This window comes from Ictalurus punctatus, chromosome 2 (assembly GCF_001660625.3).
Source record: "Ictalurus punctatus breed USDA103 chromosome 2, Coco_2.0, whole genome shotgun sequence".
NCBI classification, from domain to species: Eukaryota; Metazoa; Chordata; class Actinopteri; order Siluriformes; family Ictaluridae; genus Ictalurus; species Ictalurus punctatus.
In genome coordinates this window covers 38,288,477-38,307,002 of record NC_030417.2, presented here as the reverse complement: position 1 = coordinate 38,307,002, position 18,526 = coordinate 38,288,477, and the positions used below count along the sequence as shown (strand labels likewise).

Sequence of the window (18,526 nt, the reverse complement as noted above, 5' to 3'; positions counted from 1 at the left end):
GTGTGATTGCTGGTTTAAAAGTTTAAAAGGAAATCAAATTATATACAAAGCAAAACTCATGACACGAAACTTTGCTGTTCTTTTACTTCCTGTCTGTTTTATTCAACCATGGGTCATTTTAATCCTCTACTTCTTCTTTTTGTCTTGTCTTGCAAATTTTTTTATCAGGTTTCTTCTTACTGTTAAAGCAGCGACCTTGTGTAGGAGAAAGACATCGTATAAAACAAGCTTATTATTATTATTATTATTATTATTATTACTACTACTACTACAACTGCTACTGCCTGCCTGCTCATTAGTGTGGCCTGGATGGCTTTCAGTTTATAGCTACATAAATGCTGTGCATAAATCACAAGCACTTCCTCATTTTATGTTACTGTTGCACTTTCTAACCAGCGTTTTAGCCACACTGAAACCTCGCAGAGCTCAAGAGGGGAGCTTCCAGGTTAATTCCCAAGCATGATAAACTCACACAGCTCTTTTTTCTTCCCTGACAGTCAGTACGTTTACATGGACAACGCTATTCCGATGTGAACCCGATTAAGACGATACTCTGATTAAGAAACTAGCATGTAAACAGAGATTATTGATGATCTTAATCTGATTAAAGTCATACTCGAAGTAAACACAAATGGAATTAAGACGTGTGGAGTATTCCCGTTTTAGTCACGTTATCGACGTGCGTTACGGACGTGTACACACCTTAATCACACTATTAACGTCGTGTGAGAGTTTTCACCGCATTGTGCGACAGGACACGTACACACACGGCAGCGCTCGACCGTTTCACGTAAACGAGAGAGCACGGCCGCGTCCCAAACCGCGTACTTACCTGCTATAACTGTATAGGGTAATAGGCAAAATACACGTAACACGTAGATTGGGGCGCAGCCCACGGCTTCAAGCAGTCGTCTATTTGCACGTACAGCATGACAGATAATTAACCGCACTTGAAGCTGCATTTAAACACCCCAAACTGTATACGGTCCCATAACGAAGACCAGCTGTATGCCGATACGTGAAATTCTGGAGAGACGTCGGACGGCGTGGCGCGGGGACGTAATGACGTGTGCTGTTAATCCATCTATGTTCTATAACACGTAAAACAGGAACATGAAAGGAGTATTCTAAAAGAGACTCATGTAAACACCTTAATCAGAATATTATACGTCTTCTTCAGAATATGGTCAATAATTACATTACCGCTGTTCATGTAAACGCAGTCATTAACAGTATTTTTAACGTCAAGTTGAATGTAGATGAAGTGAAATCACAATGTAGAAGTGTCAAAGTGAGGTCGGAAACTCCTGACTGGCTATTTTATAATAAATAAGAGGAAGCAGTACTGTCACATGAGTAAAAGTGATGGTTTAGGTAAAGGCTGAGAAAGCACAGTGTGTTTTCTGTTGATAAAGGTCATGACATTTCCTCTGTGTGTTTTCTGTAACTCTATAAATGCAGGGTAAAACTCTGGACTTCAAAAAAAACCAAAAAGGTACCTGAAATTTAGCTACATATTGCATATGATTTGAAGGTTTTAGTAAGTATGGCATGAAAGTGGCCAGGGAATAAATAAAGGGAATAAATAAAGGGAATAAAGAAAGGCCAGGTTGATTAACATGGGAGCGTGTTGTACAGGATGTGATTCTCTTTCTGTTCTCGTCCTGTACATCTGTGATTACGGAACAGGCTTGTAAAACGACATTTTGTCCAGTTTCACCGATCGTTCCTTTCCTCACCGCACTCCCAGAAGTTTTTAAGAACCTTCTTCATTCTGAGCAGAAGAGAATAAAGCAAACGGGGAAAGCTGCCATTAGTTCCAACGCTCCCAGCATGTGGAATTCACTTCGTGTACAACTCGGCGAGCCATCCGCAACAGACACAATAAAAATAAAAAAATAGCTTTAAAACAGTGGTTTGCTTTTTTTCACTCATTTATTCATATCCTTATTCTATTATTGATCTTTATTTTCGCGTTAGGTTTATTTTCTTGTTTATGTTCCAATTTTAAGCTAAGTAGAATACCTTTAAAAATATATGCTCTTTTATTTCATTCATCATTACTTTCTAATCCGTGTGCACTTTAATTCCTATTAAATATTTATAAATATTAAACCTTTTACTTTTTGAAATACTTTTTATTTTTAATCTTTTTTCTATATTATCTTATATTTTTATGAATTTCGTTTTTATAAAAAAAAATACATATTTTTTAAATACTTTTTAATCAAAGTACTGTTCCTTTAAACATGTTATTTATTTATTTATTTATTTATTCATTCATTTACTTTTGAATGAATAATGAACTATAATTGAACTAATAATTTCAGTTATTTTAAGCCTCTGTCAATTTCTTTTTTTAGTTTTTATTCCTCTTTTTTCCCCCTGTGTCATTGCAGATGTTAAGACTAACAGCTGGCGTGCTCTTGCTGAGCCTGGTAGCCGGTTCGAAGTGTCCTGATCAGCAGCGCTGTGGGGATGAGCAAACATGTTGCCAGATTCACTCTGGAGAATTCAACTGCTGTCCCTTCCATCAGGTGAGTAGAATAGTCTGCCTGGGACTAACAGACACGGAGGCCACACCTCCCTCACCAGGACTAACAGACACAGAGGCCACACCTCCCTCACCAGGACTGACAGACCCAAAGGCCACGCCACCCTCACCGGGACTGACAGACCCAAAGGCCACGCCTCCCTCACCGGGACTGACAGACCCAAAGGCCACGCCTCCCTCACCGGGACTGACAGACCCAAAGGCCACGCCTCCCTCACCGGGACTGACAGACCCAAAGGCCATACCTCCCTCACCAGGACTGACGGACCCAAAGGCCACACCTCCCTCACCGGGACTGACAGACCCAAAGGCCACGCCTCCCTCAATGGGACTGACAGGCCCAAAGGCCACGCCTCCCTCACGACCCAAAGGCCACACCTCCCTCACCAGGACTGAGAGAAACAGAGGCCATACCTCAAAATAGTGTTTGCGTTTGTGTACATGTGGTTATATACAGTATGTGAAGGTGTGTGTGTTTGTGTGTGTGATGGTGTGTATGCAGTTGTGTGTGTATGTGATTTTGTGTGTGTGTATGTGATTGTGTGTGTATGTGATTGTGTACAGTATATGATTGTGTGTGTGATTGTGTACAGTATATGATTGTGTGTGTGATTGTGTACAGTATATGATTGTGTGTGTGATTGTGTACAGTATATGATTGTGTGTATGTGATTGCGTACAGTATATGATTGTGTGTGTGATTGTGTACAGTATATGATTTTGTGTGTGTGTGTGATTGTGTACAGTATATGATTGTGTGTGTGATTGCGTACAGTATATGATTGTGTGTGTGATTGTGTACAGTATATGATTTTGTGTGTGTATGTGATTGTGTACAGTATATGATTGTGTGTGTGTGATTGCGTACAGTATATGATTGTGTGTGTGATTGTGTACAGTATATGATTTTGTGTGTGTGTGTGATTGTGTACAGTATATGATTGTGTGTGATTGTGTACAGTGTATGATTTTGTGTGTGTGTGATTGTGTACAGTATATGATTTTGTGTGTGTGTGTGATTGTGTACAGTATATGATTTTGTGTGTGTGTGATTGTGTACAGTATATGATTTTGTGTGTGTGTGATTGTGTACAGTATATGATCGTGTGTGATTGTGTACAGTATTTATTTGTGTGTGATTGTGTACAGTATATGATTGTGTGTGTGATTGTGTACAGTATGTGATAGTGTATATGATTGTGTGTGTGATTGTGTACAGTATATTAATGATTGTGTGTGTGATTGTGTACAGTATATGACTGCGTGTGTATGTGATTGTTTGTGTGCAGGGCGAGTGCTGTGAAGACCACTTACACTGCTGCCCCGAGGGCATGTTGTGTGAGGTGAAAGACTCCAGGTGCACAAACGCTACACACTCGCTCCCATGGGCCGAGAGATTTCCTTCCGAACACTCCGGCCTCGTCAATAGTAAGTTCTTTGTTCTACTGTGAATAACATATGGGGTTGTGAGATTTGCAAATCACTGCATTCTGTTTTTCTTTACATTTCACACGGCGTCCCAACTTTTTTGGAATCGGGGTTGTAGGACAGAACCTGGAAATATACATAATAATAAAAGGAATTATCTTTAGCTAACACTGAACACTTGTTAGCTACGTTACTCGTGTAACAGAACAAACGTTTTTGTTTGAAGTATATTTGTGTATATTTGTTTTTCAACCTTAACGTGCCTGAATGACACTGACTTCCTCAACACGCAAAAACATAAAAACGTCTCTCTGACAGAACCGGTTCTGGCGGTTTTGTGTGCTGATGGCATATCCGAGTGCCCGGTGGAGACTTCATGCTGTGAGACTGCAGATGGAAGATGGGGATGTTGCCCAATGCCCAGGGTACGGCTTTTTCATGCTAGCTGGCAGTTAAAACCAGTTTTCGCAGCCTAAAATCGTGCTGTACCCATATCAACATCACAAAGGAATTCCTCACCTCACGTAGTCAATAATCTTTTATGCTAGCACTCAGACATTGCTAATTCAGCTAACATTATGTGAATCTTGGTAGAGGTTAGCTACCAATTCATTGATCTGGTGTTAATCTGATTTAAATGTATACTTTGTTCATTTTAGACCATTATTTAGCTCTGATTCTAATTATCTAAACACGTCTGATCTGGTTCTGAATATTAGCATCTGAACCTGTTAAAACATGCCCACCCAACCCTGGATCTGAAGATCTAACACACCCTGACACACCCCAGCTATTCACAGCCTTTAGGATATTAGTATTTAATGAGTGCTTAGGTGAGTTGGAGAGGAGATCATTTGGTGGTAGATGGTAGATCTCAAAACCAATCCAATCCATTTTTAAGGAACCTCACCCATGTTGTCACATACCGGGTGATGAAATTAAGTACCACATTAAAGATGGCGTAATTGTGTAAAACTTATTGGACTAATCAACTGATTTCCTCCACAGGCCGTGTGCTGCGATGATAAAGTGCACTGCTGTCCAGAAGACAGCGTTTGTGACGTAAACAACGCCAAGTGTATGTCTTCCACCAATCACGAACTTCCCATGTGGGCCAAGTTTCCTGCTCGCCAGAGGGCTGCCTGGGAGGACCGCAAATGTAAAGCCCCATCCCATAATGCACCACAAAACATTTTAAGAAAGTGTTGAGTCGTTCTGTTGCTCCCGAGTGGCGTAACAGAAAAGTTTTTAACCCCGTTGTCAGGAGATTGTGAGTTTGAAAACTGACCATGCCACAGCAATCCCTTGTCCAGGAGCTAAGGCAGCGAAATTGCCCATGGGAGGGATGATGTGCTCTCTGTCCCCTGTCAATCAAGGGTGTCTGTGAGGACCTGTGTGGTAGCTCCCTCCCAGGTTGGTAGCTGTCGTATGATAGGAGAGAGCTGTTGGGAGGGACTTGGCCATTGACCAAATTAGGGTGACAATGTGGAAAAGGTCATTTTGTAAACTTATTCCTTCTTGCCCTTACTTAATTTATTGTCCTAAATCTTGTCTCCAAAGATGAATGTCTGTCTCAGCATCTTTTATTTAGCAATGGCAGTGTGGCTCAACTAGATTCATCCTGAAGGAATTGGGAAATACTGTTGTGAACATTCTTATCTGCTTCCTCTTTTTTTTTTTTTTTGATATTGAAAGTATCATGCATGATTGTCTCAGCTACTTCCTCTTTTGGTCCCTGTGAAACAACTGTGGTCTGTCCAGAGGGAACCCAATAAAGAGGATCAAATCGTTTTTTTTCTGCACAGTGCTTGAACCCCTAAATCACTGTTTGCAGCTATATTTAATATTCTTATGCTTTCAGTAAAAATAAATAAATAAAATGACGGGGCATTTTGATCTTAATAGAATGGACCCAGAGACAGTCAAGTCAAGTGGTTTTATTGTCATTTCAACCATATACAGCTAGTAGAGTACAAAGTGAAACAAAACAACATTCCTCCAGGACCAGTAGATGGCCATTATTAATCCAGCTGGCCAAAAAATCCCCATCATTATATTCAATCTACAGTATGTTCAGTCCTGTACAGATGTGTGCTATCATAACAGAAATTCAGAACCGCTATTAATAGACCATATTATCTGCACTGTTTTAAAGGTGAAGGAACATATAATGCCTGTCACGTATGTTATTGTGTGTTTAGACTCTGATGTTCCCTGTGACGACACTTCGGCTTGTCCTGATGGAACCACATGCTGTAAGGATGAACAGGGAGCATGGAGCTGCTGCCCTCTGCCTCAGGTAAAATCCCTTTCAGGAGAACATGACAAGTTTATAACAATTGGGAGTGGGTTTAAACTCTCTCTGAGGTCAGAGGGGGGAGTGCTGGATCAATAAGATACACTTTATTGATCCATGGAGGTAAATTCACTTGTTCTAATGTGTAAGGCCTGTCATAGGTAAAGCACAATAACTGTAGGCAGGCACTAATCTATAACCATAAACAGGAGGGACGTCAGGTGATCTGCAAACAGTCATAAACTCGGTAGGACTAAAGCTGACGTTAGTGACGTTTAGTGAAATGTGAATTATGTTGTTTCTTTGCAGGCGGTGTGTTGTGAGGACTTTATCCACTGCTGTCCTCATGGTAAAAAGTGTAACCTCGCTGCTCAGACATGTGAAGACCCGTCAGGGTCGGTGCCCTGGCTGAAGAAGGAACCGAGCCGACAGATCGGTGAACAGAAGACTCCGGAAACCAAGGGTACGTCATCAAATATCAGTAACAATTCGTTGTTGAACTACAGGAATAAAGCATCCATGTTTTTAACTGATAAAAATATAAACCTCTCGCTGTGTGTGTTCAGTTTCTGATGTTCCCTGTGACGACACTTCGGCTTGTCCTGATGGAACCACATGCTGTAAGGATGAACAGGGAGCATGGAGCTGCTGCCCTCTGCCTCAGGTAAAATCCCTTTCAGGGGAACATGACAAGTTTATAACAGTTGTCTGAATTGGGAGTGGGTTTAAATACAACACAAGATGGACGTTTTGGTTGTAGGTTGGGTCAGATGAGTGTGGGTCGATTTTGTAGAAAATATCATTTATGCCCTAAAGCAGTTATTATGAAGCAGAGACAGGAGAACTGTCACAAATCGGGACGTGAGATGGATGCAAGTTCAGTTTTAATTTAAATAAAGACAAAAACCAAACATGAAACATAAGCTATGACCTCGTGGCACAAAGTTCAGACACAATCATGACACAATACACGTTAGACATGAGAACATAACGTACAAAGACAACGCAAGACAAAGAGTGCTGTACAAAACGTGACTTATATATCCGGGGGAGCAACGCTCTCTGTGAGGTCAGAGGGGGGAGTGCTGTCCTCCACAAAGTAAGAAGGGGGAGCGACACATGGCATGAAGCAGAGAGGAGGAGCAACGTCTTGAGAGGAGCATGGCGGCAGAGTGACGTCCTCAGCCAAGCAAGGAAGCATAGCGATTTTCTCAGTGCAGCAGAGTGACATCCTCAGCGGAACAAGATGGCAGAGCGACCAAGGTGGGGTAGGGAGGGTGGGAGAAAGACTCCAGCCAGACTGGAAAACCCGTCCTTAAAATACTTCTTGAAGGGGCGTCGAGTGTGACTCAGGTGTAACCAGTCATGTGATGTGATCATGTGCGTTGCAGTGGCTGATGGGTATCGTAGTTACGTGGTAGTTCTGGCATATAAATGACAAGAACACAAGTGCAGGTTTAGAGATTTATTAAAAGGTCTAAATAGCAACTGAACCAGAGGGAGCAGATAAGATAAGATGAGGTACAATATGACAAGATAATACAAGGCCAGACTCTACCAGCCCCTAATCTTTTACAGTAAGTGTCCTGGGATTTTTAATGACCACAGTGAGTCAGAAACTCTGTTTAACGTCTCATCCGAAAGACGGTGCTGTTTTTAGAGTATAGTGTCTCCGTCACTATACTGGGGCATTAGGCCCCACACAGAAAGATCACCCCCTGCTGGCCTCAATAATACCACTTCCATCAGCAACTTTACTTTTCACCAGGAGGTTTCCCATCCAAGTACTGACCAGGCTTAACCTTGCTTATTATCAGTGGGAAGCCAGGCAAAAACTGCAGGGAGATATGACTCTGGCCCTATAAGATGAGCTAATATAAGATGAGATGTCCTAATACAAGATACTACAAGGCAGGATTGGATAACAGTGGACAAGACAAGAGCAGGTAAGATAATACAAGACAAGAAAATTCAAGGTAAGATAATGTAGGCCAAGACAAGATAATACAAATAAGATTAGAGCAGAAAAGGTAAGAAAAGGCAGGACAAGATAACACCAGACGTACAGATAATGCAATAATGCATTATGCAAGACAATATAAGATAAGACAAGATATGACAAGGCAAGACAGGACACCATAAACTAGGATAAGAGAAGACAATCTAAGACACACTTTATTGATCCCTGGAGGGAAATTCACTTGTTCTAATGTGTAAGGCCTGTCATAGGTAAAGTGCAATAACTGTAGGCAGGCACTAATCTATAACCATAAACAGGCGGGACGTCAGGGGATCTGCAAACAGTCATAAACTCGGAAGGACTAAAGCTGACGTTAGTGACGTTTAGTGAAATGTGAAGTTTCTAATAATGTTGTTTCTTTGCAGGCGGTGTGTTGTGAGGACTTTATCCACTGCTGTCCTCATGGTAAAAAGTGTAACCTCGCTGCTCAGACATGTGAAGACCCGTCAGGGTCGGTGCCCTGGCTGAAGAAGGAACCGAGCCGACCGATCGGTGAACAGAAGACTCCGGAAACCAAAGGTACATCATCAAATATCAGTAACAATTCGTTGTTGAACTACAGGAATAAAGCATCCATGTTTTTAACTGATAAAAATATAAACCTCTCGCTGTGTGTGTTCAGTTTCTGATGTTCCCTGTGATGACACTTCGGCTTGTCCTGATGGAACTACATGCTGTAAGGATGAACAGGGAGCATGGAGCTGCTGCCCTCTGCCTCAGGTAAAATCCCTTTCAGGAGAACTTTTCAAGTTTGTAACAGTTGTCTGAATTGGGAGTGGGTTTAAATACAACACAAGATGGACGTTTTGGTTGTAGGTTGGGTCAGATGAGTGTGGGTCGATTTTGTAGAAAATATCATTTATGCCCTAAAGAAGTTATTATGAAGCAGAGACAGGAGAACTGTCACAAATCGGGACGTGAGATGGATGCAAGTTCAGTTTTAATTTAAATAAAGACAAAAACCAAACATGAAACATAAGCTATGACCTCGTGGCACAAAGTTCAGACACAATCACGAAACGATGCACGTTAGACATGAGAACATAACGTACAAAGACAACGCAAGACAAAGAGTGCTGTACAAAACGTGACTTATATATCCGGGGGAGCAACGCTCTCTGTGAGGTCAGAGGGGGGAGTGCTGTCCTCCACAAAGTAAGAAGGGGGAGCGACACATGGCATGAAGCAGAGAGGAGGAGCAACGTCTTGAGAGGAGCATGGCGGCAGAGTGACGTCCCCAGCCAAGCAAGGAAGCATAGCGATTTTCTCAGTGCAGCGGAGTGACATCCTCAGCGGAACAAGATGGCAGAGGTGGGGTAGGGAGGGTGGGAGAAAGACTCCAGCCAGACTGGAAAACCCGTCCTTAAAATACTTCTTGAAGGGGCGTCGAGTGTGAGTCAGGTGTAACCAGTCATGTGATGTGATCATGTGTGTAGCAGTGGCTGATGGGTATCGTAGTTACGTGGTAGTTCTGGCATATAAATGACAAGAACACAAGTGCAGGTTTAGAGATTTATTAAAAGGTCTAAATAGCAACTGAACCAGAGGGAGCAGATAAGATAAGATGAGGTACAATATGACAAGATAATACAAGGCCAGACTCTACCAGCCCCTAATCTTTTACAGTAAGTGTCCTGGGATTTTTAATGACCACAGTGAGTCAGGACCTCTGTTTAACGTCTCATCCGAAAGACAGTGCTGTTTTTAGAGTATAGTGTCTCCGTCACTATACTGGGGCATTAGGCCCCACACAGAACACAGGGTGATCACCCCCTGCTGGCCTCAATAATACCACTTCCATCAGCAACTTTACTTTTCACCAGGAGGTTTCCCATCCAAGTACTGATCAGGCTTAACCTTGCTTAGCATCAGTGGGAAGCCAAGCAAGAACTACAGGGGGATATGGCTCTGGCCCTATAAGATGAGATAATATAAGATGAGATGTCCTAATACAAGATAATTCAAGGCCGGATAGGATAACAGTGACCAAGAGCAGGTAAGATAATACAAGACAAGAATATTCAAGGTAAGATAATGTAGGCCAAGACAAGATAATACAAATAAGATTAGAGCAGAAAAGGTAAGAAAAGGCAGGACAAGATAACACCAGACGTACAGATAATGCGATAATGCAATAATGCATTATGCAAGACAATATAAGATCAGACAAGATATGACAAGGCAAGACAGGACACCATAAACTAGGATAAGAGAAGACAATCTAAGACACACTTTATTGATCCATGGAGGTAAATTCACTTGTTCTAATGTGTAAGGCCTGTCATAGGTAAAGCGCAATAACTGTAGGCAGGCACTAATCTATAACCATAAACAGGAGGGACGTCAGGGGATCTGCAAACAGTATTAAACTCGGTAGGACTAAAGCTGACGTTAGTGACGTTTAGTGAAATGTGAATTATGTTGTTTCTTTGCAGGCGGTGTGTTGTGAGGACTTTATCCACTGCTGTCCTCATGGTAAAAAGTGTAACCTCGCTGCTCAGACATGTGAAGACCCGTCAGGGTCGGTGCCCTGGCTGAAGAAGGAACCGAGCCGACCGATCGGTGAACAGAAGACTCCGGAAACCAAAGGTACATCATCAAATATCAGTAACAATTCGTTGTTGAACTACAGGAATAAAGCATCCATGTTTTTAACTGATAAAAATATAAACCTCTCGCTGTGTGTGTTCAGTTTCTGATGTTCCCTGTGACGACACTTCGGCTTGTCCTGATGGAACTACATGCTGTAAGGATGAACAGGGAGCATGGAGCTGCTGCCCTCTGCCTCAGGTAAAATCCCTTTCAGGGGAACATGACAAGTTTATAACAGTTGTCTGAATTGGGAGTGGGTTTAAATACAACACAAGATGGACGTTTTGGTTGTAGGTTGGGTCAGATGAGTGTGGGTCGATTTTGTAGAAAATATCATTTATGCCCTAAAGCAGTTATTATGAAGCAGAGACAGGAGAACTGTCACAAATCGGGACGTGAGATGGATGAAAGTTCAGTTTTAATTTAAATAAAGACAAAAACCAAACATGAAACATAAGCTATGACCTCGTGGCACAAAGTTCAGACACAATCATGACACAATACACGTTAGACATGAGAACATAACGTACAAAGACAACGCAAGACAAAGAGTGCTGTACAAAACGTGACTTATATATCCGGGGGAGCAACGCTCTCTGTGAGGTCAGAGGGGGGAGTGCTGTCCTCCACAAAGTAAGAAGGGGGAGCGACACATGGCATGAAGCAGAGAGGAGGAGCAACGTCTTGAGAGGAGCATGGTGGCAGAGTGACGTCCTCAGCCAAGCAAGGAAGCATAGCGATTTTCTCAGTGCAGCGGAGTGACATCCTCAGCGGAACAAGATGGCAGAGCGACCAAGGTGGGGTAGGGAGGGTGGGAGAAAGACTCCAGCCAGACTGGAAAACCCGTCCTTAAAATACTTCTTGAAGGGGCGTCGAGTGTGAGTCAGGTGTAACCAGTCATGTGATGTGATCATGTGCGTAGCAGTGGCTGATTGGTATCGTAGTTACGTGGTAGTTCTGGCATATAAATGACAAGAACACAAGTGCAGGTTTAGAGATTTATTAAAAGGTCTAAATAGTAACTGAACCAGAGGGAGCAGATAAGATAAGATGAGGTACAATATGACAAGATAATACAAGGCCAGACTCTACCAGCCCCTAATCTTTTACAGTAAGTGTCCTGGGATTTTTAATGACCACAGTGAGTCAGGAACTCTGTTTAACATCTCATCCGAAAGACGGTGCTGTTTTTAGAGTATAGTGTCTCCGTCACTATACTGGGGCATTAGGCCCCACACAGAACACAGGGTGATCACCCCCTGCTGGCCTCAATAATACCACTTCCATCAGCAACTTTACTTTTCACCAGGAGGTTTCCCATCCAAGTACTGATCAGGCTTAACCTTGCTTAGCATCAGTGGGAAGCCAGGCAAGAACTACAGGGGGATATGGCTCTGGCCCTATAAGATGAGATAATATAAGATGAGATGTCCTAATACAAGATAATTCAAGGCCGGATAGGATAACAGTGACCAAGAGCAGGTAAGATAATACAAGACAAGAAAATTCAAGGTAAGATAATGTAGGCCAAGACAAGATAATACAAATAAGATTAGAGCAGAAAAGGTAAGAAAAGGCAGGACAAGATAACACCAGACGTACAGATAATGCGATAATGCAATAATGCATTATGCAAGACAATATAAGATAAGACAAGATATGACAAGGCAAGACAGGACACCATAAACTAGGATAAGAGAAGACAATCTAAGACACACTTTATTGATCCATGGAGGTAAATTCACTTGTTCTAATGTGTAAGGCCTGTCATAGGTAAAGCGCAATAACTGTAGGCAGGCACTAATCTATAACCATAAACAGGAGGGACGTCAGGTGATCTGCAAACAGTATTAAACTCGGTAGGACTAAAGCTGACGTTAGTGACGTTTAGTGAAATGTGAATTATGTTGTTTCTTTGCAGGCGGTGTGTTGTGAGGACTTTATCCACTGCTGTCCTCATGGTAAAAAGTGTAACCTCGCTGCTCAGACATGTGAAGACCCGTCAGGGTCGGTGCCCTGGCTGAAGAAGGAACCGAGCCGACCGATCGGTGAACAGAAGACTCCGGAAACCAAGGGTACGTCATCAGATATCAGTAACAATTCGTTGTTGAACTACAGGAATAAAGCATCCATGTTTTTAACTGATAAAAATATAAACCTCTCGCTGTGTGTGTTCAGTTTCTGATGTTCCCTGTGACGACACTTCGGCTTGTCCTGATGGAACCACATGCTGTAAGGATGAACAGGGAGCATGGAGCTGCTGCCCTCTGCCTCAGGTAAAATCCCTTTCAGGGGAACATGACAAGTTTATAACAGTTGTCTGAATTGGGAGTGGGTTTAAATACAACACAAGATGGACGTTTTGGTTGTAGGTTGGGTCAGATGAGTGTGGGTCGATTTTGTAGAAAATATCATTTATGCCCTAAAGCAGTTATTATGAAGCAGAGACAGGAGAACTGTCACAAATCGGGACGTGAGATGGATGCAAGTTCAGTTTTAATTTAAATAAAGACAAAAACCAAACAGGAAACATAAGCTATGACCTCATGGCACAAAGTTCAGACACAATCATGACACAATACACGTTAGACATGAGAACATAACGTACAAAGACAACGCAAGACAAAGAGTGCTGTACAAAACGTGACTTATATATCCGGGGGAGCAACGCTCTCTGTGAGGTCAGAGGGGGGAGTGCTGTCCTCCACAAAGTAAGAAGGGGGAGTGACACATGGCATGAAGCAGACAGGAGGAGCAACGTCTTGAGAGGAGCATGGCGGCAGAGTGACGTCCTCAGCCAAGCAAGGAAGCATAGCGATTTTCTCAGTGCAGCGGAGTGACATCCTCAGCGGAACAAGATGGCAGAGGTGGGGTAGGGAGGGTGGGAGAAAGACTCCAGCCAGACTGGAAAACCCGTCTTTAAAATACTTCTTGAAGGGGCGTCGAGTGTGAGTCAGGTGTAACCAGTCATGTGATGTGATCATGTGCGTAGCAGTGGCTGATGGGTATCGTAGTTACGTGCTAGTTCTGGCATATAAATGACAAGAACACAAGTGCAGGTTTAGAGATTTATTAAAAGGTCTAAATAGCAGCTGAACCAGAGGGAGCAGATAAGATAAGATGAGGTACAATATGACAAGATAATACAAGGCCAGACTCTACCAGCCCCTAATCTTTTACAGTAAGTGTCCTGGGATTTTTAATGACCACAGTGAGTCAGGAACTCTGTTTAACATCTCATCCGAAAGATGGTGCTGTTTTTAGAGTATAGTGTCTCCGTCACTATACTGGGGCATTAGGCCCCACACAGAACACAGGGTGATCACCCCCTGCTGGCCTCAATAATACCACTTCCATCAGCAACTTTACTTTTCACCAGGAGGTTTCCCATCCAGATACTGACCAGGCTTAACCTTGCTTAGTATCAGTGGGAAGCCAGGCAAGAACTACAGGGGGATATGGCTCTGGCCCTATAAGATGAGATAATATAAGATGAGATGTCCTAATACAAGATAATTCAAGGCCGGATAGGATAACAGTGACCAAGAGCAGGTAAGATAATACAAGACAAGAAAATTCAAGGTAAGATAATGTAGGCCAAGACAAGATAATACAAATAAGATTAGAGCAGAAAAGGTAAGAAAAGGCAGGACAAGATAACACCAGACGTACAGATAATGCAATAATGCATTATGCAAGACAATATAAGATAAGACAAGATATGACAAGGCAAGACAGGACACCATAAACTAGGATAAGAGAAGACAATCTAAGACACACTTTATTGATCCATGGAGGTAAATTCACTTGTTCTAATGTGTAAGGCCTGTCATAGGTAAAGCGCAATAACTGTAGGCAGGCACTAATCTATAACCATAAACAGGAGGGACGTCAGGTGATCTGCAAACAGTATTAAACTTGGTAGGACTAAAGCTGACGTTAGTGACGTTTAGTGAAATGTGAAGTTTCTAATAATGTTGTTTCTTTGCAGGCGGTGTGTTGTGAGGACTTTATCCACTGCTGTCCTCATGGTAAAAAGTGTAACCTCGCTGCTCAGACATGTGAAGACCCGTCAGGGTCGGTCCCCTGGCTGAAGAAGGAACCGAGCCGACCGATCGGTGAACAGAAGACTCCGGAAACCAAAGGTACATCATCCGATATCAGTAACAATTCGTTGTTGAACTACAGGAATAAAGCATCCATGTTTTTAACTGATAAAAATATAAACCTCTCGCTGTGTGTGTTCAGTTTCTGATGTTCCCTGTGACGACACTTCGGCTTGTCCTGATGGAACCACATGCTGTAAGGATGAACAGGGAGCATGGAGCTGCTGCCCTCTGCCTCAGGTAAAATCCCTTTCAGGGGAACATGACAAGTTTATAACAGTTGTCTGAATTGGGAGTGGGTTTAAATACAACACAAGATGGACGTTTTGGTTGTAGGTTGGGTCAGATGAGTGTGGGTCGATTTTGTAGAAAATATCATTTATGCCCTAAAGCAGTTATTATGAAGCAGAGACAGGAGAACTGTCACAAATCGGGACGTGAGATGGATGCAAGTTCAGTTTTAATTTAAATAAAGACAAAAACCAAACATGAAACATAAGCTATGACCTCGTGGCACAAAGTTCAGACACAATCATGACACAATACACGTTAGACATGAGAACATAACGTACAAAGACAACGCAAGACAAAGAGTGCTGTACAAAACGTGACTTATATATCCGGGGGAGCAACGCTCTCCGTGAGGTCAGAGGGGGGAGTGCTGTCCTCCACAAAGTAAGAAGGGGGAGCGACACATGGCATGAAGCAGAGAGGAGGAGATAAGATAAGATGAGGTACAATATGACAATATAATACAAGGCCAGACTCTACCAGCCCCTAATCTTTTACAGTAAGTGTCCTGGGATTTTTAATGACCACAGTGAGTCAGGACCTCTGTTTAACATCTCATCCGAAAGACGGTGCTGTTTTTAGAGTATAGTGTCTCCGTCACTATACTGGGGCATTAGGCCCCACACAGAACACAGGGTGATCACCCCCTGCTGGCCTCAATAATACCACTTCCATCAGCAACTTTACTTTTCACCAGGAGGTTTCCCATCCAAGTACTGATCAGGCTTAACCTTGCTTAGCATCAGTGGGAAGCCAGGCAAGAACTACAGGGGGATATGGCTCTGGCCCTATAAGATGAGATAATATAAGATGAGATATCCTAATACAAGATACTACAAGGCAGGATAGGATAATAGTGGACAAGACAAGAGCAGATAAGATAATAAAACACAAGAAAATTCAAGATAAGATAATGTAGGCCAATACAAGATAATACAAATAAGATTAGAGCAGAAAATGTAAGAACAGGCAGGACAAGATAACACCAGACGTACAGATAATGCTATAATGTGTTATGCAAGACATTATAAGATAAGACAAGACATGACAAGTCAAGACAGGACACCATAAACTAGGATAAGAGAAGACAATCTAAGACACACTTTATTGAACCATGGAGGGAAATTCACTTGTTCTAATGTGTAAGGCCTGTCATAGGTAAAGTGCAATAACTGTAGGCAGGCACTAATCTATAACCTTAAACAGGCGGGACGTCAGGGGATCTGCAAACAGTCATAAACTCGGAAGGACTAAAGCTGGCGTTAGTGACGTTTAGTGAAATGTGAAGTTTATAATAATGTTGTTTCTTTGCAGGCGGTGTGTTGTGAGGACTTTATCCACTGCTGTCCTCATGGTAAAAAGTGTAACCTCGCTGCTCAGACATGTGAAGACCCGTCAGGGTCGGTGCCCTGGCTGAAGAAGGAACCGAGCCGACCGATCCAAGATAACAATGTTTCAGAGGGTATGTCAGGATCACGTATTTCAGTTGGTTTTGAAATTTTCAATCTTATGAAAGTGTAACCTTGTTAGGAACCCTGTTGCTGTCTCATTCCATGTTATGTGTTTAGACTCTGTTGTTCCCTGTAACGAAACTGTGGCCTGTGCTGATGGGACCACGTGCTGTAAGACCCAAGAGGGAGGATGGAGCTGCTGTCCACTTCCTCAGGTAAAGTCCCTGCAGAGTCATTGCTGAACTGCAGGAAAACTGACGATACTGAATGCAACTTAGATGAAGGAATGAAGAAGTACATGCCATCGCTTCATGTGATTATGTTTGATATCCATGAGATAAAAATGAACAGCTTAGGATTGAAATGTCCCAATATCCTCCAAATGAGAGCACAAATCTCATACCATTTTATACAGGAAAGCATGCAGTATAGATTATTTAGTATACATGCAACAACACACAGTGTATCACACAAACCTCCCCCAACCACAGTACAAACTGGTTCAACCTGTATACACAGTCCAGTCTGACAGCAGGCTAAATCAAACAAAACAACAATGAGGAAGTATGGACATGTCCAGATAATTCAACCAGGAATTACATACCACAGCTGAAATGATTAGGTATTGTTTGGTTCTTATGAAGGTTTTAAGTGGCCCAGGTCTTCAGGGGTTTCACCACATAGTTACAGGTGACCGGTGTCACTTCAGCTTCAGGTATGAAGCCAATACAGTAAAGCCATTAGGTGAACATTCATCTGGCATTAAAAATATATATTTTGTAAGCTTATCAGGAAGTACCATACTTTAGTATGTTTTTTCTCTGGACAAGCCACACTAATGTTGCTTTGTTATGTCTTGGCAGGCGGTGTGTTGTGAGGACTTTATCCACTGCTGTCCTAATGGCAAAAAGTGTAACCTCGCTGCTCAGACATGTGAAGATCCGTCAGGGTCAGTGCCCTGGCTGAAGAAGGAACCGAGCCGACCAATCAGGGATAAGAATGTTCCAGATACCAAGGGTTCGTCATGAAACACCAATAATCCCAGTTCTCTGTAATACCTTTAAACATGAATGATATAATATGACAACATTCATTCCTTTGAACACATCTTATACGTTAGATACACTTATCAAGACAGGGCTGTAGAACTCGAGATCAGTCTACAGACTTTGTCTGTATTGACTTGGTCTCGTCTCGGACTTGATGGCGTTTGTGATCAGACCTGTATTGGTCTCAGAAGGAGATGATGAGTTTAGTGTCATCAGCAAAGCAGCGATTGGAGAAGCCATGTGAGGACATTATGATATAATGTAAAAAAGAGGGGGCCAAGCACTGAACCTTGCGGGACCCCAACAGGGGTAGGGTGGAGATCTGAATACTCTCTGTGATTCTAGCATCTTGATATTAATATCTGTGAATATCTAATATATGTGATATTAATATCTTGATATTAGCATCCCTCTAAGAAGGAAGTAACCCTCAATCATGCTCAAGTCAGCTCATGTTCAATGTTCAAGGCTTACGAGGATGGACAGAAGAACCTTGTGGTTGACCGTGTGAAAGGCTGCTGAAAGGTCAGCTAGGATCAGGACCAATGACATTTTGGCTACTTAAGATCCTTTCAACACATATAGCACTGCGTGACTCAGCTGTGGATGACTAGTGACTCATAATCTGGTGTCCCCCAGAAGAAGATGGGTTCCTTTTTGAGTCTGGTCCCTCTCAAGGTGTCTTGCTCATATCATCTCATGGAGTTTTTCTTGCCACTGTTGGGACAACATTAGGGAC

At 42.5% G+C, this 18,526-nt stretch overlaps 1 protein-coding gene across 1 annotated transcript in view; it reads left to right on the top strand.

The window, feature by feature from the left end:
- The window catches only part of grna (granulin a), a 29,018-nt gene that overhangs the window by 2,961 nt on the left and 7,531 nt on the right, over nt 1–18,526 (top strand). The window contains exons 3-20 of the mRNA XM_017488355.3: nt 2,400–2,537; nt 3,844–3,982; nt 4,301–4,407; nt 4,991–5,141; nt 6,184–6,281; nt 6,588–6,741; nt 6,845–6,942; nt 8,664–8,817; nt 8,921–9,018; nt 10,734–10,887; nt 10,991–11,088; nt 12,812–12,965; nt 13,069–13,166; nt 14,882–15,035; nt 15,139–15,236; nt 16,602–16,749; nt 16,856–16,953; nt 17,602–17,755. Coding sequence (XP_017343844.2) covers nt 2,400–2,537; nt 3,844–3,982; nt 4,301–4,407; nt 4,991–5,141; nt 6,184–6,281; nt 6,588–6,741; nt 6,845–6,942; nt 8,664–8,817; nt 8,921–9,018; nt 10,734–10,887; nt 10,991–11,088; nt 12,812–12,965; nt 13,069–13,166; nt 14,882–15,035; nt 15,139–15,236; nt 16,602–16,749; nt 16,856–16,953; nt 17,602–17,755 — 2,293 coding nt within the window. The remainder of the gene's footprint in view (nt 1–2,399; nt 2,538–3,843; nt 3,983–4,300; nt 4,408–4,990; nt 5,142–6,183; nt 6,282–6,587; nt 6,742–6,844; nt 6,943–8,663; nt 8,818–8,920; nt 9,019–10,733; nt 10,888–10,990; nt 11,089–12,811; nt 12,966–13,068; nt 13,167–14,881; nt 15,036–15,138; nt 15,237–16,601; nt 16,750–16,855; nt 16,954–17,601; nt 17,756–18,526) is intronic.